This window comes from Cebus imitator, unplaced genomic scaffold, assembly GCF_001604975.1.
Source record: "Cebus imitator isolate Cc_AM_T3 unplaced genomic scaffold, Cebus_imitator-1.0 Scaffold177, whole genome shotgun sequence".
Taxonomy (NCBI): Eukaryota; Metazoa; Chordata; class Mammalia; order Primates; family Cebidae; genus Cebus; species Cebus imitator.
In genome coordinates this window covers 489,374-516,408 of record NW_016107492.1, presented here as the reverse complement: position 1 = coordinate 516,408, position 27,035 = coordinate 489,374, and the positions used below count along the sequence as shown (strand labels likewise).

The window sequence follows — 27,035 nt, the reverse complement described above, 5'->3', positions numbered from 1 at the left end:
TCACCATACCTGGCCATAATGAAACATTTTTTAAAAATCACAACAATTTGAGAGCTACAGAAAGCAGCTAAATGATGCCCTTTTATGCCCCATTTCCACTCTTTGGAGTCCCCAGTGAAGAAAATCAAACAATGGAATAGAATATTTAAAAATGTAATTCAGAAAAAAAAATTGTTTAAATAGAAGTGCTTTGAGTTTACATATTGAAAGGCACATCACAAACCCAGAACAGTTTACACAAAGCTATATTATAAGGAAATTATTAGGCTACTAAAGATTTCAAAGAATCTTTTACATAGCCAAGAAAAAATCATGTCACTATGTAATAAAAGAAAAATAAGAGTGGTCTTAAATTTATAAATTACAATATTTAACTTTGGAAGAGTATGAAAGGCTTACAAAATATTTACGTAAAGAAAGTATGAGGCAAATTTAATAATCAGCAGAGCTGTCCTTCAACTATAACAGCTGTAATTTGAGCAAACAAAGGCTAAGAGAAAACTGTACATCTGAACCGTCCTTCTCCAAACTACCTGAGGACAAACTTTAACCAGTGAATAAATGGCTGGGAAACTTTGAAGAAAAGATCAGCAAAAAATAAAAATTAAAATAAAAGTATAACCATGCAATACGAAGAAGAAATGAAGAACTTGGAACAACTATACTCAAAAGAGAAGGTTTGAGGTTAGAACATCTTTAGGTTTTAAAAGTGCTGCCACGTGGTTCAGACTGCAGAAGGAGAAGGTAAATGGCAGTTATGTGGAGACTCGTTTTAAGATAAAAAGAAATAACAGTCACTTCCATTGGCGGAGTAGATTTTCTCAGAAGATAGTAAAATTCCTTGTAATCGAAGATGGGCAAAAATCATGTGATATACCATTTGTTATCCATTCTACTCACAGAAATTTTTTTAAATGACAAGCGTGGCCAGACACAGTAGCTCATGCCTGTAATCCAGTGCTTTGGGAGGCCAAGACAGGAAGACAGCTTGAGCCCAGAGTGTAAGACCAGCCTGGGCAACATAGTAAAACCTCATTTATACAAAAAATAAAAAATTAGCCGGGTGTAGAAGCATGCACCTGTAATCCCTGCTACTCAGGAGGCTGAGGTAGGAGGATCACTTAAGCCTGGGAGGTGAGGCTGCAGTGAGCCATGCTTGTACCACTGCACTCCAGCCTGGATAACAAAGTAAGCCCCTGCCTCAAAAAGAAAAGTAACTCAAAGAGTTGAGTAAAACAGCTGAGAGTAATAAAGAATTTTTTTAATTTAAAGAAAAAGAAAAAGAACAAAGAGAAACGGATGTTGTAAAGAATACGTGGAATCTAAAGTGGCTAAAATTTCTGGAAGGCAATTTGGCAGTGCCCAGTGAAAGCTGGGACTTATTCATACGTCATTCTCTCTCCAACCAGGCCTCAGAACGCAGGAGAAGAACAAGTAACAATAAGTAAGACTCATATCTGATACAAAGAGACTGCCAGATATTTGCAATATACTGTTATTTGGGATGGGTAAGGAGAAGGCTATAAAACTCATGTCAAGTATAATCTGTCTTTACAACTCCCTATGATCACAGAAAAACTATAGGACATATACAAATATATTATGTATTTTTGTGGGGGGGCTGTCAAATCTTGAATAATTCTTATTTTCTTAAGTCACTTGTAGCTCCTCATTTTATACTCCAGACATGTGTTACTATCATAACAAGAAAATTAAAGATTATTATAAAAAGTTAAATTCTCTATATAAACACAAGTTCTACTGCTGAATTCCATGATGACAGAGTGAAGAGGTCTGCAAATACTCTCATAAAAAAATGTATAAAACTGGACAAAATAGAAAAAAAAATTCAGGGCTCTAGAAATTGATCAAAGATACAAAAATTAAATTGAGAAACATTTATTCATGAATGAGAGATGAAGTATAGTTAAGAATAGTGGGAGATTGCAGCACTCTTGCCTAGGCCTGTTCCCAACCCCACCACACCCTGGGCTGGGTTGGCATAGTAAGTAGTGCTACCACAGGGGGAACCAGCAGTGAAAACTAGCAGCTTTGGCACTAAAAGGGGCTGATGTGGTTAGGAAGAGAGGACAAAAACCCCACACCCAGTGGATCATGTATCCAGTAAAGGACTTGTAACTAGAACATAAAGAACTTTTATAATTCAATAAAAACAAAATGACACAACTAAGAAACAGGCAAAAGATATGAATACACATTTATCCAAAGAAGATATACAAATGGCTAATATGCATATGAAAATATGCCCAGTATCATTAGTCATGAAGAAATTGAGATAGCACTACTAACTCACTACAATGGTTATAAGAAAAAAAAAACTTAACAATACTATATGTTGGCAAGGATGTAGAGAAACTAGAACCCTCATTCATTACTGGTGGGAATATAAAATGGTATAACCACTTTGGAAAAGGTTGGCACTTTCTTAAAATGTTAAATGCAAAATCACCACAAAACCCAATAATTCTACTCCTAGGAACCGACCCAAAAGAAATGAAAATCCACACCCACACAAAGAGTTGACTTGTATATTAATGTTCCTAGCAGCATTATTGATAATAGCCAAAATGGGAAACAACCCAAGTATCTATCAATTAGTGAATGAATAAAATGTAATATATCATAAACAGAATATTATTCAACAATAAAAATGATACGCCAATACATGCTACAACATGGATTAACCTCAAAAACATTATGTTAAGTGAAAAAAGCTGATCACACGAGAACATATAAGTTCCATTTATATCAAATGTCCTGAAAAGGCAAATGTATAGTGACATAAAGCTATTAGTGGTTGTCCTGTAGTGGTGGGGAGGGATGGTGGGAATGTTCCAGAATTGGATTTTGGTGCTGCTTGCACAATTGGTAAATTTACTAAAAATCATTAAATTGTACATTTTTAATGAGTATGGACTATGGTATGTATATTATACCTCAAAAGAGCTGTTAATAAAATAGAAAATAAACTCAACAAGTGCTTGGTAACTTCCTGTCAAAATAAGTCTACTGACGGTAGAAATAATAAAATTAATATTTTTTGAAAGATTCCATATTCTTCAGTCGAATAACACATACTATTGCTTTTCAGTAATTCTAGGTGAAATAGATAACTTTTGGAGTGGGTCACTTTTAAGTGATCACTACTGCTATACTCGTGTACAACAAACCTGAAAGCGCAGAAACATTTGGACACTTAGAATTCTTTAGTTATTTGCAAAAAGGTGGAAAACCATTAATATCACTATTTTGTATCTTTTGTTCATCATTTTTGGCAGTTTTATCAAAGGCAAAGAGGATTTAAATAGAAAAGAACCATCTTGTGGGAGGTCACTATGAATTAAATGTGAAAAAATGTTCTTGGACAGATTATTCTTGCCATCATTTCTTAACACATTTACTGGAAAGTAAAGTTAAAAACAGAATATAGTGTTTTGAATTTTTCCAAAATTACAAAGACTCGTGCTGGGTGCAGTGGCTCATGTCTATAATTCCAGTGCTTTGGGAGGCCAAAGTGGGAGGATTGCTTGGGCCCAGGGGTTGGAGGCTGTAGTGAGCTATGATCTCACTACTGCACTCCAGCCTGGGGAAATGAGAGAACCCTAACTCAAAAAAAAAATTACAAAGATACATTTAAAGTTAATGACCTTAATGCAGTAGGAGAATTACAGCGTTACAGTGTTAAATGAAGACTCGTGTGTTTATATATAGCTTCAGAAAAGTCAAATGTGCTGAAAACTAATGCTGCATTTAAGTACTTACAGACCTACATGATTTATGTACAGTGTAAACCATAGCGGGGAAAAATCTGTGACATCATTTCTTTACATTCTAACAAAAATTTCCTTCCTAAACATTAAAGAAATCTCTGGAATTTAATCACAAAAGTAGCTTAATTNTTTTTGAGATGGAGTCTCGTTCTGTAGCCCAGGCTGGAGTGCAGTAGTGGCTCTTGGCTCACTGCAACCTCCACTTCCCAGGTTCAAGCAATTCTCTGTCTCAGCCTCCCAAGTAGCTGGGATTACAGGCACCTACCACCACACCCAGCTAACCTTTGTATTTTTAGTAAAGATGAGGTTTCACCATCTTTGCCAGGCTGGTCTTGAATTCCTGACCTCATGATCCACCAGCTTCGGCCTCCCAAAGTGCTGGGATTACAGGCATGAGCCACCTTGCCCGGCCCAAATAATTGCTTATTATAAAGCAACTTTTATCAAAATTATCTTTCAACAACTGTTTTTCTTCAGCATATTATTTTCACTGCCACTCTCTATATTTTTCCTAGAATAAAACATTGACTGAGTTCTGTTGTGTTATTATTTTGTTTTTGTTTTTTGAGATGGAGTCTTGCACTGTTGCCTAGGCTGGAGTGCAGTGGCGTGATCTTGGCTCACTGCAACCTCCGCCTCCTGGGTCCAAGCGATTCTCATTGCCTCAGCTTCCCAAGTAGCTGAGATTACAGGCGCCCGCCACCACGCCCAGCTAATTGTTTTTGTATATTTAGTAGAGATGGGGATTCACTATGTTGGCCAAGCTGGTCTCGAACTCCTGATCTCATGATCCGCCCGCCTTGGCCTCCCAAAGTGATGGGATTACTGGCATGAGCCACCACGCCTGACCTACTGTATTATTTTAAGTAATGTATATATTTTCATAGAGGAAATTGAGTAAAAATTTAATAATTCTGTAGTAATGTTCTCTATCTCATTTTAAGAGTCTCTAATATTTTCACTTTCTGATTTGCCAAAAGATTAGGTTAAATCGAAAAAAAGAAGATACCATAAAAATAAATAAGAGGTACCATGACGTTCTTTTGAAACAACTGTGTAAACCACTGAATTGGTAGAAAAATTAATATAGCCAGTAAGAATATATTTACCAATCTTCTTTAGAACAACATTCCTCAATCCAAAATTATTTTTAATTCACATATATACTATTATTTTTATGATTTTACTTTCATATGTACAGTCTCATCCATCTGTAATTTAAATAATAAGGAAGAAACCCAACCAATTATTTTTCTCCAAGTGACTAGTCATTACAAAACTGTTTTGATTTGTTATTTCAATATCTGATAGAGTGGCCCCTCCAAGCTTAACATTATTAAAGGGGATAGCTGAAATAATTTAAAGTTGGAGTAAAATAAAACATGGAATCTTTTTCCATGAATCATTCATTGGATGACTTTTTAAAAATCTCCAGTCTGCCTATTTACATGTTAATTATATAAACTTATACTATGACTCACTGAAGTATCACTAAACCATTGTAAATTCATATTTGCAGATAACAGCTAAAGTATGCTTTCTTATAGTTTCTTTCCATTTCGGGAACTACCGGACAAAGCTTCTTCCTCGTCTCTGAAATTTAATTTTCCTAATTCAGTTTTAAGATTTAGATCACATGAATCTAACTCTTGGTCTTAACACAATCTTTGTTACCCAATTAGCCCATTCTTTCACTTTCTATGCTACTTCATGCTCGTGGGCACTTTCTATCACTATCACTAAAGCTTCCTTATGCTAACTCTCACTCAAAACAACTGACCCTAAACTAAATCGTCTAGATTCTAGTGATTTTACATATACCCTCTCACAGCTTCTTAACACTAATCTGTAACTAAGGAATTGACCATACACTATGGTCTGAATGTTTGTATCCCCATGAGCAGCCTGAAGAGACTAAGACACCACACTTTTGTTTGACTTCTGAATTCTGTATAACATAGATGAAAATTCCACTTGCATTACAAGTTTACAGAAGAAAATATATAATGCCTTTGTTTGGCTTTCATTAACCTATTCTTCGGTGTAGAGAAGCACAACTAAATGTTTAATTCTGTTTAGAGTTTAGTCTAAATCCAATAATATAACAAGTCCCCTCAGATCACAGAGATTTTTTTTTATTTTATTTAAAATAAAGTACAATGAACCAACAGTAACAATTTTAAGGAAACCACCATAAGGCAAGACACAAAGTAGCCTGCCATTTCACAAAGGTAAAAATTTTAGGATGCTACATAGCTTACAATGTATTTTCATATTATTGTTTGATGTCCACAGCAATCCAATTTAGGCTACTATTATCCCTATTTGATAGGTGAAGAAAGTGAGAGAGCTTGAAAGTATCTTGTCAAGTTCAAAAAGCCAGCAAGTGGCCTAACTAAGACTCAAAGCAACGCTACATCTCTTGCTCTCAAATCCTGTACCAGTTCATTTCATGAAAAGCTTTCCCAAACCACAGAATAGCAAGGCATTGTAAGATGAAGCGTATTTGTTAAGATATTTTGACTGCAAGTAATTGAAATTCCAGCTCCAATTGGCTAAAATACTAATGACATTTATTATCATATTATAGTAATACAAAGGCATTCAGTAGAAGGAAGACTCTAAGTTGGCGGATTCAGTGGTTCAAGGATATCACCACTTTTCTACCATTCATCACTGTATAAAGTCTTTATCCTTAGGCTCCCTTTATCTATCATTCAGAAGTCTGCCAGCAGCACCTGAAATGCATAATTCCTTTTAGTGAAATAGACTGTTAATATTTCATGGAATATTTGTGTACAGTTCCCAACTACCTTTACATTTAGACGGGAACACATGACTAGATCAAAGCAATGAACTGTGAGGAGAAGAGAGGCAAGTCACTTCCAGGATGAGACAGATAAAAGCATGTGCACTTCATCCCTCTCTTACTTTCCCTGATGTAACCTTGGAGGAGTCAGGGTCGTAAGTTAAGGTAGCAAATACTCCACAGAATGAAAGCAGCCTGGTACCAGAGTGGCCAGGTGGAGGAGAACTCCATCAGTCTACATTAGACTTTGATTAATCTGTAAATAAATCTTTGTTTCCTTGAGCTACTGAGATTCTAGTTTGACTGTTGTGACATTTGACCCTAATGTGGATTGCATGGCTACCTGAGGGAAAGCCACACACTGGCTGGCCTGCACATTATCTGAGATGGAATATATCACCTGCATTGACTGCACACATAGTAAGAGAATTCCTATAGTATTTAGTTAGACACTCAAAAGAGAAAAGTAGAAAATATGTACAATTATACTGCTAAAACTTACTAGATGGGAAACTGCAATTTTTACAAAAAAAGAATGATCAGAAGATAAAATGTTTTACAGGCATGCCCCTAGTCTTCAAATAACCTATATAAAAATAAAATACACTTAGGTGAAACAGCTAAATATAGAGAATAGGATTCTGTTTTGTGCAACATTAATTTAACAACTACTAACTGCTGTCTAGCCCACAGCAAAAGGCAAGAAATACAAATGAGATATGATTATTTCTATCTAAACTTTATAGTCTGTTACTGAGAAAAACAAATAAATAGTATCAGGGAAGTTGAACAGATGGTCAAATATTACGTAAACTCTATCAAGATAGCACCACACTGCTCACTAATGACTAAAATCAGAGTGTAGTCAGTGACAAAAACCAAAACTTGCCAGGTATGCAAGACTCCAAACAAAACTCATGTTCTTTTTTTCTTCTTCTTTTTTTTTTTCTTTTTTTGAGGCAGTGTCTCACAAGCCCTGTCACCCATGCTGGAGTGCAGTGGCATGATCTCTGCAACCCCCACCTTCTGGGTTCAAGCAATCTTCACGCATCAGCCTCCTGAGTAGCTGGGGCCACAGGTGTATGCCACCACACACAGCTAATTTTTTTGTATTTGTAGTAGAGGTGTGGTTTCACCATGCTGGTCATACTGGTCTTGAACTCCTGGCCTTATGTGATCCACCTGCAACTGGCATCCCAAAGGGCTGGGCTTACAGGTGTGAGCAACTGTGCCTGGACAAAACTCATGTTCTGTCTAAAACTCCAAATAAAAAACAGCATGTTTTTACAAAATTCAATAAATTAATCTTGGTATTTAGAAAACCTAACTGTAGACTGTGTGGGATGAATTTGATACCAAGCATCAAACTAGAACTACAGGCTGGATGTGGCGGCTCATGCCTGTAATCCCAGCACTTTGGGAGGCTGAGGCGGGTGGATCACCTGAAGTCTGGAGTTCGAGACCAGCCTGGCCAACATGGTGAAACCCTGTCTCTACTAAAAAATACAAAAATCAGCCAGGTGTGGTGGCGGGCGCCTGTAATCCCAGTTACATGGGAGGCTGAGGCAGGAGAATCACTTGAACTCAGGAGGCAGAGGTGGCAGTGAGCCAAGATCATGCGACTGCATTCCAGCCTGGGCAACAGAGCGAGACTCTATCTCCAAAACAAATAACAAAAACAAATAGAACTACCAAAATAACCATCATGGTCTTGAATCTTGAACTTATGCAGTATTTGTTTGATGTACTATTTAACAAAATTTGATTCCACTAAATAGATAACAGGAGATACAATGAGGAGAACAGATAGAACTACATATAGAAAATATGCAAGGAAGTAGCTTTACAGACTGTCTTAAGCTGTTCAGACTGCTATAACAAAAGGTATCATAAATCGGATATGCTTATAAACAAGAGAAATTTATTTCTCATAGTTCTAGAGGTTGGAAAGTCCAAGATCCAAGGCATACACAGTTTCAGTGTCTAGTGAGGGCTGGCTTTCTGGTTCTTTCTGCTGTTTCCTTACATGGCAGAGGGGTCAGAGAACTGTCTGGGGGCTCTTTTACGAGGCTACTAGTCCCATTCATTAGGGCACCACATTCATGACCTAACAGCCTCCCAGAGTCCTCAATTCCAAATATCATCACATTGGAAAATAGGTTTCACCATGTGAATTTTGGAAGAACAAACACTTAGTCTATGGCATTACACCTCTGGTCCTCCAAAATTTGTATCCTTTTCACATGCAAAATACATTCATTCCATCTCAACAGTCCCTAAAATCTTAACTCACTCCAGCATCAACTCAAAAAATATCATTGAAATCAACTATGGGTGAGACTCAAGGTACAATTCATACTGAGGCAATCTCCTGTCTAGCTATGAGCCTGTGAAATCAAACAAGTTATACGCTACCAAAATACAAAGGTGGGTCAGGCATAGGATAAACACTCCCATTCAAAAAGGGGAAATAGAAAAGAAGAAATGAGTAGCAGGCCCTGAGAAAATCCAAAACCCAATGGAACAAACTCCATTAGACCTTAGGGCTCAATAACCCTTTTTGGCTCCATCTCTGACCTTCAGGCCACTGGGACCTGCCCCCCACGGCTTTGCTGGGCAGAGGTTGAGCCCCTAAGTCTCTAGGTGCTCCTGCCCTCATGGCTTGGTGGGTTGGTCCTGCAGCAACTCTGCCTAAACCTCATACTGTGGCTCTGTAGAATGTTGGTCCCATCCTTTGAAATCTATGTAGAGGCAGGCAGGCTCCTATGTCTCATGCACTCTGCACTGGCAGAGACAGCTCTATGTGGTCACTAAAGTTTGCTGCCTATACCCTTTGGAAGGGCAGCCACCTTGCTTCACTGGGCCTGTTGGAGCCACACCTGGGGCAGCTGTGAAGTGTGGCAGTAGAGTGTGGGAGCTGAACGAGGTCCCACTTCAAGAGTCCATAAACACACATACCTACACCGCCCCCCAACAAATATATCCAGTACTCATTGTATTGTCTGAAGTATTACTATCTTCAGCAGCAGGATACTTAAGGAGTTGCTACATATATGTCTATTTAAGTCCCAAATGATGAGGTTCAAAAAGCTGTACCTCAAAATATGGTACTCTGTCGTGCTTGGAACATTTAATTAATAGCACTTAGAAATAAGCCTCAGAACCCAGGTCTCTTTCTGCCTTTCCGCTCTCCTGCTCTGCCCTCAGTCTTGCTGATCCTTTTTCTTTCCTAAAGCACTGACCGGAACTCTCTCTGGAACTTCCTTACCTGATTAAGGAAGATTCTTTCCAAAAGAAATGAAACTTTTTTTTTTTTTTTTTTGAGACAGAGTCTTACTCTGTAGCCGAGGCTAAAGTGCAGTGGTGCGATCTCGGATCACTGCACCCTCCACCTCTTGAGTCCCTGTTCAAGCAATTTTTCTGCCTCAGCCTCCCAAGTAGCTGGGATTACAGGCCCATGCCACCACGCCCGGCTAATTTATATATATATATATATTTTTTTTTTTGAGATGGAGTTTCGCTCTTGTTACCCAGGCTGGAATGCAATGGCGCGATCTCGGCTCACCGCAACCTCCGCCTCCTGGGTTCAGGCAATTCTCCTGCCTCAGCCTCCTGAGTAGCTGGGATTACAGGCACGCGCCACCATGCCCGGCTAATTTTTTGTATTTTTAGTAGAGACAGGGTTTCACCGTGTTGACCAGGATGGTCTCGAACTCTTGACCTCGTGATCCACCCACCTCGGCCTCCCAAAGTGCTGGGATTACAGGCGTGAGCCACAGAACCTGGCCAAATGAAACTGTCTTAAGACCTACTTCCTGGGAATCTCATCAAATAACCAAGAAAAATTAACCATCAGAAAAGAGACTAAAAGTTGTCACCATATTCGCACTGACTTTTCATCTATTCTTTTGAAGATAACTCCAAGAGATTGGTTGGGAGACTTTATCTGCATAACGCAACCTTCATTCACAGTGAAATTCCACCCCTCACCTTTCCACCACTTCACCATAGCTCAGGGAAACAGGGTCCCAGGCCACTGCTCTTTGAACCGCTTCATTTCCTTTAAAAATGATTTACTACTTCTCTAAAATTGCCTGCAGCCCCCTCCTTCCTTCTTCCCCAAACATTAGGCATTTAAGCTTCAACCACCTGGCCCTTCTTTGAATCTCATATTTATGGGACTCTCATATCAATATACACATTAATAAATGTGTAACTTTTTCTCCTATTAATCTATTGTCAGTCATTTCAATAAAACTGCAGAAAGGGCAGAGGAAAAGCTTACTCTCCACCCATACACAGACTAAAACCACTCACTGAATGCATTAATGTGTGACTTAGTTCTCCCTTTTCTGTCACAGTGTTAAAAAAAAATTTTCTTGTTCTCCAAAAGCTATCTTTTTCCAGACATGCTATGGTACAACTGTTGAAAATGTTAAGTATTTCCTCCTACAGTAAAACTGGGACACAACACAATCAAAGGGCAACCTTAAGGTGAAGGGTAGAAATGATTGAGAATTATTCACCTACGAGAGTGAACAATTTCTTAAACTGTGTGATTTTTATGTCAACTTTAACTGAAATTTTATACATGCTTTGGATATAAATTAAGGGAAAATATAAAGTTTAGTACATGAGTCAGTGTGCATTCCAGTCAAGGTAGAGATCAGTATATTACAGGTCATGGGAAAGAAGTAAAGATCTAATCAGACAATCAGAGATGACTACCAATCTGCATGACAAACAGGTCAATCTGCTGCCTCATTCTACACATTTTCAGTTCTATATTGTTTCTTTTATAAAGCTAGAAAAACAGAAGGGCCATCTCTGCAGTGAAAGAAAAGTCAGTGTTTTACACATAGATAAATCAGGTTTTGAAGGAAACTCCTTGGGGTGATAAAAAAATAAATAAACACATGCATACCTGGATGCTACTAAGCCTCAGGGTTAAAGGGAAAGACAGACTGGCACACAGGGTGCTGAAATTTGAGCCTGGAAACAAGAAAGTCATTCTGCAGTTTCACTAAGAAAACTTAATCTATGGGGCTAGTCTACCATCTGGTGACCATCTGGTGTCTATGTGTCAAAAACTGCCCAGGTATTTCTAAACATTTCAGAATGCCATCAAAAGCTACAGCAAATTGCAGCTCTTTCTGAAACTTTAAAAAAGAAAAAAAAAAAAAAGGATCTGACCTGGGTGTGATTTTTTAAGTGAGCAGTTAAGGTGATAATAAGGAAGAAGATATTTCTCATTTAGTATGTTTTAGCAAATAAAATGTCCCTATGGAATACAGTAGCAACTTGAAATACAAATATGTGTAATTCCCATATGATATATGCATTTTCTATACAGTAAAATCAAAATTTAAATTGCAGCATTCTGTAAATTATATAATTGATAATATTTGATTATTACAAAAGGTTTTGTACAAGCACCAGCAGAATAACTTAGAAATTCATGAATTCTAAGAATTCTAAAACCCCGGAAATATGCACACTTTCCCAATGATTTTATTTCAGTGTTACTTATTAATACTACTGTGTTATAACAACCATTTCTACAGTTTAAGGATTCACAAACATTTATCAACTAAGCTTTTCCACCAGCACTTTCAGCAACTATGCTGAAACAGAAACTCCAGAATTACTAAATGAAAATAGAAATATAAAACAGAAAAATATCATACACATACTCAAAAGTAATAAATTAATGGTTACTTCAATTCTTTCTCAAGCTAGCCATAAGATTTTTCTAAGAACTACAATTAAGCATTCATATTTAACTATTCAGAAACAAGAAAGTCTAAAACGCTTGAAAGTGCTCTACTGTAAATCAAGTTGACTTAAAGGATGCATTCAGCACGCATCTTTCACCTTTTATGGAAACTAAAGTGCACAAATATGCTGAATGCCATCCCAAATCCTGCCTAATACCCATCTGAGTAGACAGGAAGTTAAATAACAAATCTCCCCCCACCTCCTAGGAAGTAAAAACAAGTTACACAAACATCTCATCAGAACAAGGTGGGTAAGGGCCTCTCCTAAAAACTGGCAGTAAACACAGAAGACAGAAGAAGGCCTATACTTACACAGATGGCTAGAGCTCCTGCCCCCATTCTCTCAGGAAGCCTCTGGAAGAACTGAGAAAGACCAGACGAAAATATTAAAATGACAGCAAAATACTAAAATTCCATTCAGCAGATAGGCTTTGATGTGAAAAACAGCTCCCAATCCAAAGGCACCAAGGTAAGCAAAGAGTAGCTTCTAACATTTTAGGAAGAGTGGTTTTGCTTCTCTTTCGGCTGAACCCACATGGTTGGAAGGACTGCCTGGAGTTGAAATCTGATCCACAGCCTCAGTGCTGGCAAATAGCGGGAGTCACGTGACACGGGTCTTAAGTCGCTGACATCTTTTTCTTAAACCTGACTCCCTAGATCCCACATGTAGGCTTCTTCTGCTCAGAAAACTGTCAGTCACCTGGTGGTACTCATTAATAGGATCAACAGTGCATGAAGTGAAAACACACACTTGCTTTCCAGACTCCACACAGCTCTAAGAAAAATTTACATATTCAGACTCAGGTTTAAAACTGCAAGCACATTATTCAGTTTTTCTGAGGCCGTTTTCTCTTCTACTGCCCCTAGAAACCAGTTAAATAAATTCTACCAAAATTTTCTTCCTTCCATCCTATTCCATCAGAATTTTTTTTTTTTTGATATCAGGAAACCAGTCTCTCTATATATATACATATACACACACAAACTGAATATATATACAAATATATATTTCTTTTTTTAAATTATAGTTTAAGTTCTAGGGTACATGTGCAGAACATGCAGATTTGTTATATGGGTACACACATGCCATGGTGGTTTGCTACACCCATCAACCGTCATTTACATTAGGTATTTCTCCTAATGCTATCCCTCCCCAGCCCCTCACCCCCTGAAAAGCCTTGGTGTATGATGTTCCCCTCCATTTCCATGTGTTGTCACTGTTCAACTCCCACTCATGAGTGAGAACACGTGGTGTTTGGTCTTCTGTTCTTGTGTTAGTTTGCTGAGAATGACGGTTTCCAGCTTCATCCATGTCCCTGCAAAGGACATGAACTCATCCTTTTTTATGGCTGAGTAGTTCCAGAATTGTTTTAAATAAAATGCTCTATTTCATGTAGCTGTTACTACTTCTAGTTACATTTAAGTTGTCTTATAAAAATATAATGATAATAAACATAAACAACATACTTCTAGATAGCCATAATTCTACATATGTGATTTGCAGGCTGAAAAGTTAGCTTCTAACTGACTTTTCAATAACTTTCTATTTTACATGCTGTCACTAGGAAATTTGTTAGATTTTAAAATTTCCAAATATCTGAACTAATAGCTAAAATAGCCACTTCAGGTAAGCCAAAAGGAAACTATCCTATTTTTGTTTTTGTTACCATTTTTTCTGTCAATTTTTCTTTTGCTGCATCTATTGTCCTGTCCTCTAAGTTCCCTCTCCTCACCTTCCACCCCTCAATAGGCCCTGGTGTATGTTGTTCCCTTCTCTGTGTCCATGTGCTCTTAATGTTCAAGTCCCATTTATGAATGAGAACATGTGGTGTTTGGTTTTCTGTCCCTGTATTAATTTGCTGAGGATGACGGCTTCCAGCTATATCCATGTCCCTGCAAAGAACATGATCTTGTTCTTTTTTATGGCTGCATAGTATTCCATGGTGTATATGTACCATATTTTCTTATCCAGTCTATCATTGGTAGGCATTTGGGTTGGTTCCACGTGTTTGTTATTGTAAATAGTGCTGTAATAAACATACATGTGCATGTGTCTTTATAGCAGCAGAATGATTTACATTCCTTTGGGTTTATACCCAGTAATGGGGTTGCTGGGTCAAATGGTATTTCTGGTTCTAGATCTGGGAGGAATTGCCACACTGTCTTCCACAATGGTTAAACTAATTTACACTCCCACCAACAGTGTAAAAGCATTCCTATTTTTCCACAGTCTTGCCAGCATCTATTGTTTCCAGATGTTTTAATAATTGCCCTTCTGACTGGCATGAGATGGTATCTCACTGTGGTTTTATTTGGATTTCTCTGATGAACAGTGATGTTGAGCTATTTTTCGTGTTTTTTAGCCACATAAATGTCTTCTTTTGAGAAGTGTCTGTTCATATCCTTTGCCCACTTTTTGATGGGGTTGTCTTTTACTTGTAAATTTGTGTAAGTTTCTTATAGATTCTAAATATGAGACCTTTGTCAGATGGGTAGAGGGCAAAAATTGTCTCCCGTTCTGTAGGTTGCCTCTTCACTCTGATGATAGTTTCTTTTGCTGTACAGAAGTTCTTTACTTTAATTAGATCCCATTTGTCAATTTTGGCTTTTGTTGCCATTGCTTTTGGCATTTTTGTCATGAAATCTTTGCCTATGCCTATGCCCTAAATGGTACTGCCTAGGTTTTCTTCTAGGGTTTTTTATGGTTTTAGGTCTTACATTTAAGTCTTTAATCCATCTTGAGTTAATTTTTGTATAAGGTGTAATGAAGGGGTCCAGTTTCCATTTTCTGCATATGGCTAGCCAGTTTTCCTAGCACGATTTACTGAATAGGAGATCAATTTCCCATTGCTTATTTTCGTCAGGTTTGTTGAAGATCAGATGGTTGTAGATTTGTGGTGTTACTTCTGAGGTCTCTGTCCTGTTCCATTGGTCTGTATGTCTGTTTTGGTACCAGTATTGTCCTGTTTTGGTTACTGTAGCCTTGTAGTTTGAAGTCAGGTAGCATGATGCCTTCAGCTTTGTTTTTCTTTTGCTTAGGATTTTCTTGGCTATATAAGGTCTTCTTGGATTCCGTAAGAAATTTAAAATAGTTTTTTTCTAATTCTTGAAGAATGTCAAAGGCAGTCTGATGGGAATAGCATTGAATCTATAGATTACTTTGGGCAGTAGGGCCATTTTCATGATATTGATTCTTCCTATCCATGAGGACGGAATGTTTTTCCATTTGTTTGTGTTCTCTCTTATTTCACTGAGCAGTGGTTTGTAGTTCTCCTCGAAGAGGTCCCTCATATCCCTTGATAGCTGTATTCCCAGGTATTTTGTTATCTTTGTAGTGATTATGTTCATTCATGATTTGATCTCTGCTTGACTATTGTTGGTGTAAAGGAATGCTTGTGGGCTGAGATGATGGGGTTTTCTAAATATAAAATCATGTCATCTGCAAACAGAGACAACTCGATTTCCTCTCTTCCTAGTTGAATACCCTTTATTATGTTCTCCTGCCTGATTGCCCTGTCTAGAACTTCCAATGCTACGTTGAATAGGAGTGGTGAGAGAGGGCGGTCCTTGTCTTGTGCCTGTTTTCAAAGGGAATGCTTCCAACTTTTGCCCATTGAATATGATACTGGCTGTGGATTTGTCATAAATAGCTTTTATTATTTTGAGACACGTTCCACTTAGTTTATTGAGATATTTTAACATGAAGACATGCTGAATTTTATCAAAGGCCTTTTCTGCATCTGTTGAGATAATCATGTGGTTTTTGTCTTTGGTTCTGTTTATGTGATGGATTACATATATTGATTTGTGTATGTTGAGCCAGTCTTGCGTCCCAGATATGAAGCTGACTTGATCGTGGTGGATAAGTTTTTGATGTGCTGCTGGACTCAGTTTGCCAGTATTTTATTGAGGATTTTCACATCAATGTTCATCAGGGGTAGTAGCCTAAAGTTTTCCTTTTTTGTTGTGTCTCTTCCCAGTTTGGGTATCAGGATGATGCTGGCTTCATAAAACGAGTTAAAGGAGTGTCCCTCCTTTTCAATTGTTTGGAATAGTTTCAGAAGAAATGGTACCAGCTCCTCTTTGTATTTCTGGTAGAATTAAGCTATAAATCCATCTGGCCCTGGGCTTTTTTTTTTTTTTTTTTTTTTTNCCTATTAATTACTGACTCAATTTCAGGCTTGTTGTTGGTCTATGCAGGGATTCAACTTCTTCCTGGTTTAGTCTTGGTAGGGTGTATCTGTCCAGCAATTTATCTGTTTCTTCTAGATTTTCTAGTTTATTTGTATAGAGGCGTTCATAGTATTCTATGATGGTAGTTTGTATTTCTGTGGAGTCAGTGGTGATATTTCCTTTATCATTTTTTATTATGTCTATTTGATTCTTCTGTTTTCTTCTTTGTCTAGCCAGTGGTCTATCTATTTTGTTAACGTTTAAAAAAATAAACAAGCTCCTGGATTCGTTGCTTTTTTGGAGGGTTTTTTGTGTCTCTACCTCCTTCAATTCTTCTCTGATCTTTGTTATTTATTGTCTTCTGCTAGCTTTTGGTTTACTTTCCTCTCACTTCTCTAGCTCTTTTAATTGTGATGTTAGGGTGTCAATTTGAGATCTTTATAACTTTCTGATATGGGCATTTAGTGCTATAAATTTCCCTCTTAATACTGCTTTAGCTGTGTCTCAGAGATTTTGGTACATAGTCTCTTTGTTCTCATTGGTTTCAAAAAAATTCTTGATTTCTGCCTTAATTTCATTACCCAGAAGTCATTCAGGAGCAGACTGTTTAATTTCCATTAAATTGGGTGGTTTTGAGTGAGTTTCTTAATCCTGAATTCTAACTTTATTGCACTGAGAGACTGTTTATTATTTCAGTTTTTTGTATTTGCTGAGGAGTGTTTTATTTCCAGTTATGTGGTTGATTTTAGAATAAGTGCCATGTGGCATTGAGAATAATTTACATTCTGTTGATTTGGGGTAGAGAGCTCTGTAGACATCTACTAGGTACACTTAATTCAGAGCTGAGCTCAAATCCTGAATAGGCTTCTTAATTTTCTGTCTCATCGATCTGTCTAATACTGACAGTGGGATGTTAAAGTCTTCCACTATTATTGTGTGGGAGTCTGAGTCACTTAGTAGGTCTCTAAGAACTTGTTTTATGAATCTGGGTGCTCCTGTATTAGGTGCATATATATTCAGAATAGTTAGCTCTTCTTGTTGAATTGTTCCCTTTATCATTATGTAATGCCCTTATCTTTTTTAACTTTGTTGGTTTAAAGTCAGTTTTGTCAGATATTAGGGTTGCAACCTGTGCTTTTTTTTTCTTTCCATTTGCTTGGTAAATTTTCCTCCATCACTTTATTTTGAGCCCTGTGTCTTTTTGCACATAAGATGGGTCTCCTGAATACAGCACACTGATGGGTCTTGACTCCTTATCCAATTTGCCAGTTTGTTTCTTTTAATTGGGGCATTTAGTCCATTTACATTTTTTTTGTAATTATTATACTTTAAGTTCTGGGGTACATGTGCAGAAAATGCAGACTTGTTACACAGTTATACATGTGCCATGGTGGTTGGCTGCATCCATCACCCTGTCATCTACATTAAGTATTTCTCCTAATGCTATCCCTCCCCTAGACCCCCACCCACTGACAGGTTCTGGTGTGTGATGTTTCCCTCCCTGTGTCCTTGTGTTCTCATTGTTCAACTCCCACTTGTAAGTGAGAATATGCAGTGTTTGGTTTTCTGTTCCCGGTGTTAGTTTGCTGAGAATGATGGCTTCCAGCTTCCTCCATGTCCCTGCAAAGGACATGAACTCACCATTTTGATGGCTGCATAGTATTCCATGGTGTATATGTGTCACATTTTCTTTATTCAGTCTATCATTGATAGGCATTTGGGTTGGTTCCAAGCCTTCGCTATTCTGAACAGTGCTGCAATAAACATATGTGTGCATGTGTCTTTATAACAGAACAATTTATAATTCTTTGGGTATATACCCAGTAATGGGATTGCTGGGTCAAATGGTATTTCTAGTTCTAGATCCCTGAGGAATTGCCACACTGTCTTCCACAATGTTGAACTAAGTTATACTCCCACCAACAGTGTAAAAGCATTACTATTTGTCCACATCCTCTCCAGTATCTGTTGTCTCCTGACTTTTTAATGATCATCATTCTAACTGGATTGAGATAGCATATCATGGTGGTTTTGATTTGCATTTCTCTACTGACCAGTGATGATGGGCTTTTTTTCAAATGTTTGTTGGCTGTCTCCTTTTGAGAACTGTCTGTTCATATACTTTGCTCACTTTTTGATGGGGCTGTTTTCTTGTAAATTTGTTAAAGTTCTTTGTAGATTATGGATATTAGCCCTTTGTCAGACGGGTAGATTGCAAAAATTGTCTCCCATTCTATAGGTTGCCTGTTCACTCTGATGATAGTTTCTTTTGCTGTGTAGAAGCTCTTTAGTTTAATTAGATCCCATTTGTCTAATTTTAGCCCATTTCCATTTAAGGTTAGTATTGTTATGTGTGAATTTTATCCTGTCATCATGGTGCTATTTGGTTATTTTATGCACTAGTTAATGCAGTTTCTTCATAGTGTCATTGGTCTTTGTATTTTGGGTTTTATTTTTGTTGTTGTTATTGTTGTTGTTGTTTTTTCCCAATGGCTGGTACTAGATTTTTCTTTCCACATTTAGTGCTTCTTTCAGGAGCTCTTACAGGGCAGGCCTGGTGGTAACAAAATCCCACAGCATTTGCTTGTCTGGAAAGGATTTTCTTTTTCCTTTGCTTATGACGCTTAGTTTGACTGGATGTAAAATTCTATGTTGAAAAATTTTTTTTTAAGAACGTTGAATATTGGCTCCCAATCTCCTCTGGCTTGTAGAGTTTTTGCCAAGAGGTCTGCTGTTAGTTTGATGAGCTTCCTTTTGTAGATGACTTGGCCTTTCTCTTTGGCTGCCCTTAACAATTTTTCCTTCACTTCGACCTTTGAGAATCTGAGGATTATGTGTCTTGGGGTTGATGTTTTCATGGAGTGTCTTAATGGTGTTCTAAGTATTTCCTGAGTTTGCATGTTGGCCTGTCTTGCTAGCTTGGGGAAGTTCTCTTGGATGATATCCTGAAGTGTGTTTTCCAGCTTGTTTCCATTCTCCCCATCTCCTTCTGGTACTCCAGTCAATCACAGGTTCAGTCTTTCTATAAAGTCCCATATTTCTTGGAGAGTTTCTTCATTGATTTTCATTATTTTTCCCTCTATTCTTGTCTGCATGTCTTATTTCAGCAAGATGGTTTTCAAACTCTGATATCCTTTTTTCCACTTAGTAAATTTAGCTGCTGATTCTTGTGTATACTTCACAAAGTTCTCGTGTTGTGTTTTTCAGCTCCACTTATGTTCCTCTCTAAACTGGTTATTCTAATTAGCAATTCCTCTAGCCTTTTATCAAGGTTTCTTTGCATTTGGCTACAACATGCTCCTTTAGCTCATCATAGTTTTTTATTACTCATCTTCTGAAGCCTACTTCCATCAATTCATCCATCTCATCCTCCATCCAGTATTGTACCCTTGATGGAGAGAGGTTGTGATAATTTGGAGAAGAGGCACTCTGGCCCTTTGGGTTTTAAGCATTTTTTTGTTGTTGATTCCTTCTTATCTTTGTGAGTTTGTCTAGTTTCGGTCTTTGAGACTACTGACCCTTGGATGGGCTGGCTTTTTTTTTTTGGGGGGGGGGTGCTGTTTGTTGTTGTTGATGATGCTGTTGTTGCTTTCTGCTTGCTTTTCTTTCAATAGCCAGGTCCCTTTTCTGTAGGGCTGCTGCAGTTTTCTGAGGGTTTGCTTCAGGCCTTATTCATCTAATTTTCTCCCATGCCTGGAGATGTCACTCAAAGAGGATAAAGAGCAGAAAAGATGGGTGCTTTCTCCTTCTTCTGGGACCTCTGACCTCAAGGGGCACCAACCTGATGCCAGTAGGATCACTCCTGTATAGGGTATATGACAACCCCTATTGGAGGGTCACCCAGTTGGGTGGAATGGGGAGCAGGACCCATTTAGTAAAGCCCTTTGTCCCTTGGTGGAGAGAGTGTATTTTGCTGAGGCGAAACCCATGTGTCTGGGTTGCCTGGATTCCTCAGAACTACCAGAAGGAGCAGCTAAGTTTGCTGGTCCATAGAGACTGTGGCCACCCCTCCTCTCTGTGGGCTCAAGCCCTTGGGAGATCCAAATTGTCCCTTATCTTCTGGCTGAAGTTATTGGAGATCCCACAGGGAAGACCTGCCCACTCAGAAAGGATGGGTCAGGGTTAGACCTGAAGAGGTACTCTGGCTACCAACTGCCATAGCTGGTGTGTTGCACTGTGGGGACAAGTCTTGGGGCCCAAGCTGTCCAGCCTCCCTGGCTCCAGCAGGGGAAAAGCCAGGCTGGAGTTCTAGAAATGAATGCTACCCTTCCCTGGACCAGGGAACTTAGCGTGTCAGGCAGTGTGAGTCCCAGTACAGCTAGTGCTCTACTTACGACCACGATTGGTTCCAACAGACCCGTCGTATCACGATTTGGTTGTAAGTTGAGTAGGCTATATGCACGCGGAGATGGTAGTGCTGCTGGAAGCTGGTCCACACTGTGGTACGCCCAGCTGGGCAACGTTTGTGTTGCCAGACGTGGAGCAGTCGTGGCTAGCGATTGTGGTCGTAAAGTCGAATGGTCATAAGTTGCATAGGTCGTAAGTTGATCAATACCTGTACTGGCTGTTGCCCCTCCTCCAAGGAGATGAAATGGCTTAGACAGCAGGCAAAAGGCAGCCTATGCTGGATGACCTGCCCCTCACCCCAGGAATTTGGTAGGCTTAATCAGATTCCAGCTGAGAGGCTGTAGGAATCTGTGCATTCTGGGATGGGACATTAGGCCTGGCGGTGTGGGTTTGCCAGTGGGACCTTCTGATCCGTGGGTTACACAGTTCTGTGGAAAAGGCAAAGTTTCCCCAGCTGGGTAGTGAGGACACTCACTGCCTCCCTTGGCTGCGCGGGAGTTCCCCTTCCCCGTGTGGCTCTCAGGTTGGCTGCCAGACCACATTGCTCTTCCTTCTCTCTGTGAGTCTCTCCAGCCTTCTAATCAATTTTGGTGAGAGAACCAGGATATCTTTCAATTTTTTTAAAAAAAATATCTGGCAGACTTAGAGAATGCTGAATAATATTACATGTGAAGTTACACCTGCCCCAACTTTAAAATGCTTTAAATTATACCAGTAACAAAGGCATACTAAAGTTATATCCAAGGAGAAGTAGATGAGAGAAAAAGGGAAACCCAAAACAGCTCCCATTTCAATACTTCCCTTCATATCTAATATTCCTTGTGCATCTACAGCCAAACAGTATGCCCTGCAACAGAGCCAAGAACCAAAGCATGCCAAGCAACACACAGGACAACAGAGTACATTACATTTCTATTCATATACGGAAAACACTGTGCAGTTTCTACTTCCACAGCACAGAATAACACAATCCAAATCCCATAAAAGGGAATGGGGATGGGAATATGGACATAATCTTCTCTATTAAAAAAAAGATGAAAAAAAAGTTTCTTCTGCCTTCATCTAGATTGTATCACTTATGCTTCCCATTCACCCGTTAGAATACTTGGCTTATTACTAAAGAACATTATCATTACAGAAACTTTCTCTAATATTTAAAAACTTTGTCTTCTTTTTCTGATTACTCAAGTAACATGTCCATCATGAAAAATAAAGCCTAAAGATTAGGTCACCTCCTAAAACCGTAAAAAAGCCCTAGAAGAAAACCTAGGCAATACCATTGAGGACACAGGCATGGGCAAAGACTTCATGACTAAAACACTAAGAGCAATGGCAACAAAAGCCAAAACTGACAAATGAGATCTAATTAAACTATAGAGCTTCTGCACAGCCAAAGAAACTATCATGAGCGTGAACAGGCAACCTACAGAATGGGAGACAATTTTTGCGATCTACCCATCTGACAAAGGGCTAATATCCAGAATCTATAAAGAACTTAAACAAATTTACAAGAAAATAACAAGCAACCCCATCAAAAAGTGGGTGAAGGATATGAACAGACACTTCTCAAATAAAGACATTTACATGTCCAACAAACATGAAAAAAAGCTCATCATCACGGGTCATTAGAGAAATACCAATCAAAACCACAATGAGATACCATCTCAGGCCAGTTAGAATGATGACCATTAAAAAGTCAGGAGATAACAGATGCTAGAAAGGATGTGGAAAAATAGGAATGCTTTTACACTGCTAGTGGAAGTGTAAATTAGTTCAACCACTGTGGAAGACAGTGTGGTGATTCCTCAGGGATCTAGAACTAGAAATACCATTTGACCCAGCAATCCCATTACTGGGTATATACCTAAAGGATTATAAATCATTCTACTATAAAGACACATACACATGTATGTCTGCTGCAGCACTGTTTACAATAGCAAAGACTTGGAACCAACTCAAATGCCCATCAATGATATATTGGATAAATAAAAAGTGGCACATATACACCATGGAATACAATGTAGCCATCAAAAATGATGAGTTCATGTCCTTTGCAGGGACATGGATGAAGCTGGAAAACATTATCCTTAGCAAACTAACACAGCAACAGAAAACCAAACACTGTATGTTCTCACTCATAAGTGGAAGTTGAAAATGAGAACATATAGACACAGGGAGGAGAACATCATACACCAGGGCCTGTCATTGGGTAGGGAATAGGGGAGGGATAGCATTAGGAGAAATACCTAATGTAGGTGACAGGTTGATGAGTGCATTAAACTACCATGGCATGTGTATACCTATGTAACAAACCCGCACTTTCTACATATGTATCTCAGAACTTAAAGTATAAACAACAACGAAAAAGATAAGGTCACCTATAAGCTCATTATCCAATCAATATTTTTACTGACACTAGGCTAGGCGCTAAGCTACATCTTCTACAGACACTGGTATGAAAGACATGATACCTTCTCTTGTAATCAGTCCAATGGGAGATGGGAAGAATAAAAACAAAAAAACTCTTGGCCAGGCTCAGTGGCTTACACCTGTAATGTCAGTACTTTGGGAGGCCAAGGCAGGTGGATCATGAGGTCAGGAGTTCAAGACTAGCCTGGCCAAGATGGTGAAACCCCGTCTCTACTAAAAACTACAGAAATTAGCCAGGCACAGTGGTGTGCACCTGTAATCCCAGCTACGTGGGAGGCTAAGGCAGGAGAATTGCTTGAACCCGGGCAGCAGAGGTTACAGTGAGCCAAGATCGTGCCACTGCACTCCAGCCTGAGCAACAGAGTGAGACTCTATCTCAAAAAAAGAAAAAGAAAAGGAAAAAAAAAACTCTTTACAATTAGTAAATGCAGATAACAGGATTCGGGACACGCTACTCCAAAATATGGCACCTTGGCATTTTGGATAATTTAAGATGAAGGAATCTGAGAAAACTGCAGAGATAGGAAGGTCATCATCAGCTTCTCCCATGCTTTTCCCCTGAAATATATCATAGAACTTAGAAAGGATTTTTTGACCTCTCCTGAAGCAGTCATAAGACCCTTATGTGAGAGGTGTCTTTCCTATACCTGAAGGAAAAGAACATCCTTATTTCTGAAGATAAAGAGTCACAGAGATCTGAACAAACACAGCTTGCTAAATTTCCCCCAGTTTATTACCATTATACCCCCTTTGTCCTGTCATAGTTCTCCATGATTGTCCAACGCTTCATCAAACCTAGCATAAAACTACACAAGTTCAACCATTTATTCGGGTCTTTATATTCTTATGGAGGCTCCCATATCACATAAAATTTATTAAATAAATGTGTATGTTTTTCTCTTGTTAATGTGTCTTTTGTTACAGGGACCTCAGCCATAAACCTAGGATTAGTGAGAAAGAGATATCTTTCCTCCCCTACATAGATCTGTTGATAAAGAAGCAAACATAGTGAAAAAGAGTAACACAGGACCCCCATCAACAACTAACATATCTACTTCCTATATATTTTCTATACTTGTTAAAAAACATAATTCAGATCTAACTTATAATTTTATATCCCAACTTTTTTCACTTAACATTGCATCAGAAGCAGGCATACTCCCATGTTGTTAATAACATTATAAGCAAATTAAATCAGAAGTGGTATTACTTTTTGTACACACAACAGTTTCCTTAGTCATTCTCTCATTTTTAGACATTTACACAGTTTCTGATTTTATATATGTTTGACAGTAAGTAATGCTTTGTCCTTACTCTAATTATTTTCTAGTAAAGGTTCCTGAAAGTGAAATTTCAGGAATACAAAGAACATGACGTGGGCCAGCACTCCTGACATGCACTGGCTCTGGTAGTTTCTATACTACAACCTACCCTACCCAAGTAGGAAGATTTTGTAACATATTTCCTAATATTTCATAATATTTAGTAAGTGAAAATGGTTTCTCTATTTTAAACTTACATTCTTTTTTTTTCAGTAAAATTAAAGATATGAAAAATCCTTATTAGCCATTTATATTTTCCGTTAAGTGTTTTTGATTCATTTTTTTCTCCATTTATCAACTGGAATCTCATCATAGTCTCATAGTCTCTTTTATAGGATGTTAAGTGAAACTAAATTTGGCCTGAGAAAGCCTCCAGACTCACAAACTGGAGTTCTTAGGAATAAACCACAACCCACCTTTGTAGGTAAACAAGCTGAAAACCTAGCTTAGGAGTATGCGTCTGTAACAATGGCTGGGTCTCAGCCAATCCCAGCAGCCATACCTTAACCATTTTCAGAAAAGTGGGCTAACCTTACTAGAGACAACTTAAAATTAAGATGGCCACAATGGGGAAGTTTTAATTGGGATAACATTATTTATTTGAAAGGTATATTAGGAAAAAAAAAAAAACCCACAAAAACATTGGGCTGTATTATTTAACGGATACGCAGAGCAACTACAAGGCTAAATAAATTTAAAACTGCCTCATTAAAAGATTCTTTGCAAGAAAAACAAAACAAAACAAAACAAAAAGCTTAAGCAACAGATGGAAGAGGACTGTACTCTGCATGAACTAACTCCAACCATTCCGTCTTTATCCAACTCTACCTAAATACTCTGAGTGTCCAGTAACCTTTTTGCTAAATTACCCTTTCACCCTGAAGATGATGATAAGAGAAGTTAGATGCTGAACAAAGTAAGACCCTCTGCTAAGCCAGGCCTTTCTGCCATAACCTTTACTCATGGTCTAAGCTCAAAGCCATGGTAAAGGACTTCCTTCACCCATGGGAAAATCCTCCAAACTTTACTAAGGAATTTAGAATCCTCAGAGGAGCTTATAATCCAGGACTCCCTGACCTTTGCCAGTTTACTCACATGATATTAGGGCTTTACGAAGAAGCATGAAAATGAATCACAGGGGCAGAATGTGATAAATGTGAGGAAGGTATTAAAGAACCCTCCAAAACCTCCTCATGAGGAGGGCCAAAACGAGCTAGAAAAATTGCTGAAAACCACCAGATTCTTCTACAAAAAAAATTGATTGGTCCATCACACAATCTTGCAGGCAAGAAGGATGACCCAGTTTCAGATTACAGAATTCACTTAGAAACATCATTTTTGAAACACTCTGGGCTCAAAATACAACAAGGAGTATTTCCTACAGGGACTAAAACAGCATTAACTGCTGTATTTAAAAATGCATTCTGTCCTGCTTAATTAAAAAACATAAACTAGGATGGGAAATTACAAATATGACTAAATTGGTGACCTTAGCTGAATATTTTGAGAGGACTCTAGAGCAAGAAAAAACCCAAAAAGCTAATACGCTTATGTCACTCCAACTACAACAGTTACCAAGACTAAAGGGATTTTCTCATTTTTATTTTAAGCCTAGAGGTCCTACAACAAGAAATTCTTTACCTGAAGGTGTCTGCCTTCATAGCCAACAACCAGTACACTGGAAAAGAGATTGTTGAGCTTTATATCCCTCCACCAATAAGCCTCCTTTTAGACCACTAGAGAGAGCCCAAGAGATTTTAACTCTCATGATGATAACACTGAAGAGGTTCTAAGGTATTCTCCAGTGAACTGTTCCTAATAATACCATTGAGTAAACATAAAGAAATAAGTTAAAGTAAGTGGAGAGTCTTGTACAATCCTGGTGGATACTAGAGCCACCTCATCTACCATAAATCCTACTTTAATATATCAACAAATCCCTCAGAGTAAAAAAAGTCATTTCTGTGCTGGAGTTTTGAATCATGCTCAAGAAGTTCCCATATCTGAACCTGTCCAATTGACTCTGGGGTCAGTTATTTAAAAACATATATTTTTACCATGTGATAATGCTCCAGAAAATTTGCGAGGGCAAGACTTACTTTCAAAGCCAAAAGGGCATATAAAATTCTCCTCTGGTTGGGTGTGATGGCAGATGTCTGTAATCCCAGCACTTTGGGAGGCTGAGGTGGAAGGATTGCTTGAGCCAGTGAGTTCAAGATCAGCCTGGGCAACATAAAAAGACCTTGTCTCAACTAGAAAAAAAAATGTTCAGAGGGAGACTAATGTTAGAGTTTCCTGACTCTCCTGAACCAGAAATATGCTCTCTATAGGCCGAAATTGGTTAAGTTTGAAATTCAGGCTTATAATAATCCTGACCTCTTTAAAA

General features: G+C 38.3%; 1 protein-coding gene across 5 annotated transcripts in view; it reads right to left on the bottom strand.

Moving 5' to 3' along the window:
- The window catches only part of FAM13A (family with sequence similarity 13 member A), a 390,503-nt gene that overhangs the window by 322,653 nt on the left and 40,815 nt on the right, over nucleotides 1-27,035 (bottom strand). For 2 of the 5 annotated variants that reach the window (XM_017545085.2, XM_017545083.2), the window contains exon 1: nucleotides 12,690-12,942. The exons of 1 other annotated variant lie outside the window; for it this stretch is intronic. In XM_017545085.2, the coding sequence (XP_017400574.1) occupies nucleotides 12,690-12,716 (27 nt within the window). In that variant the 5' untranslated portion in view covers nucleotides 12,717-12,942. Of the gene's footprint in view, nucleotides 1-12,689; nucleotides 13,098-27,035 lie in introns of those variants that run through there. 2 more of the 5 variants (XM_017545082.2, XM_037744490.1) reach the window with 2 other exon arrangements.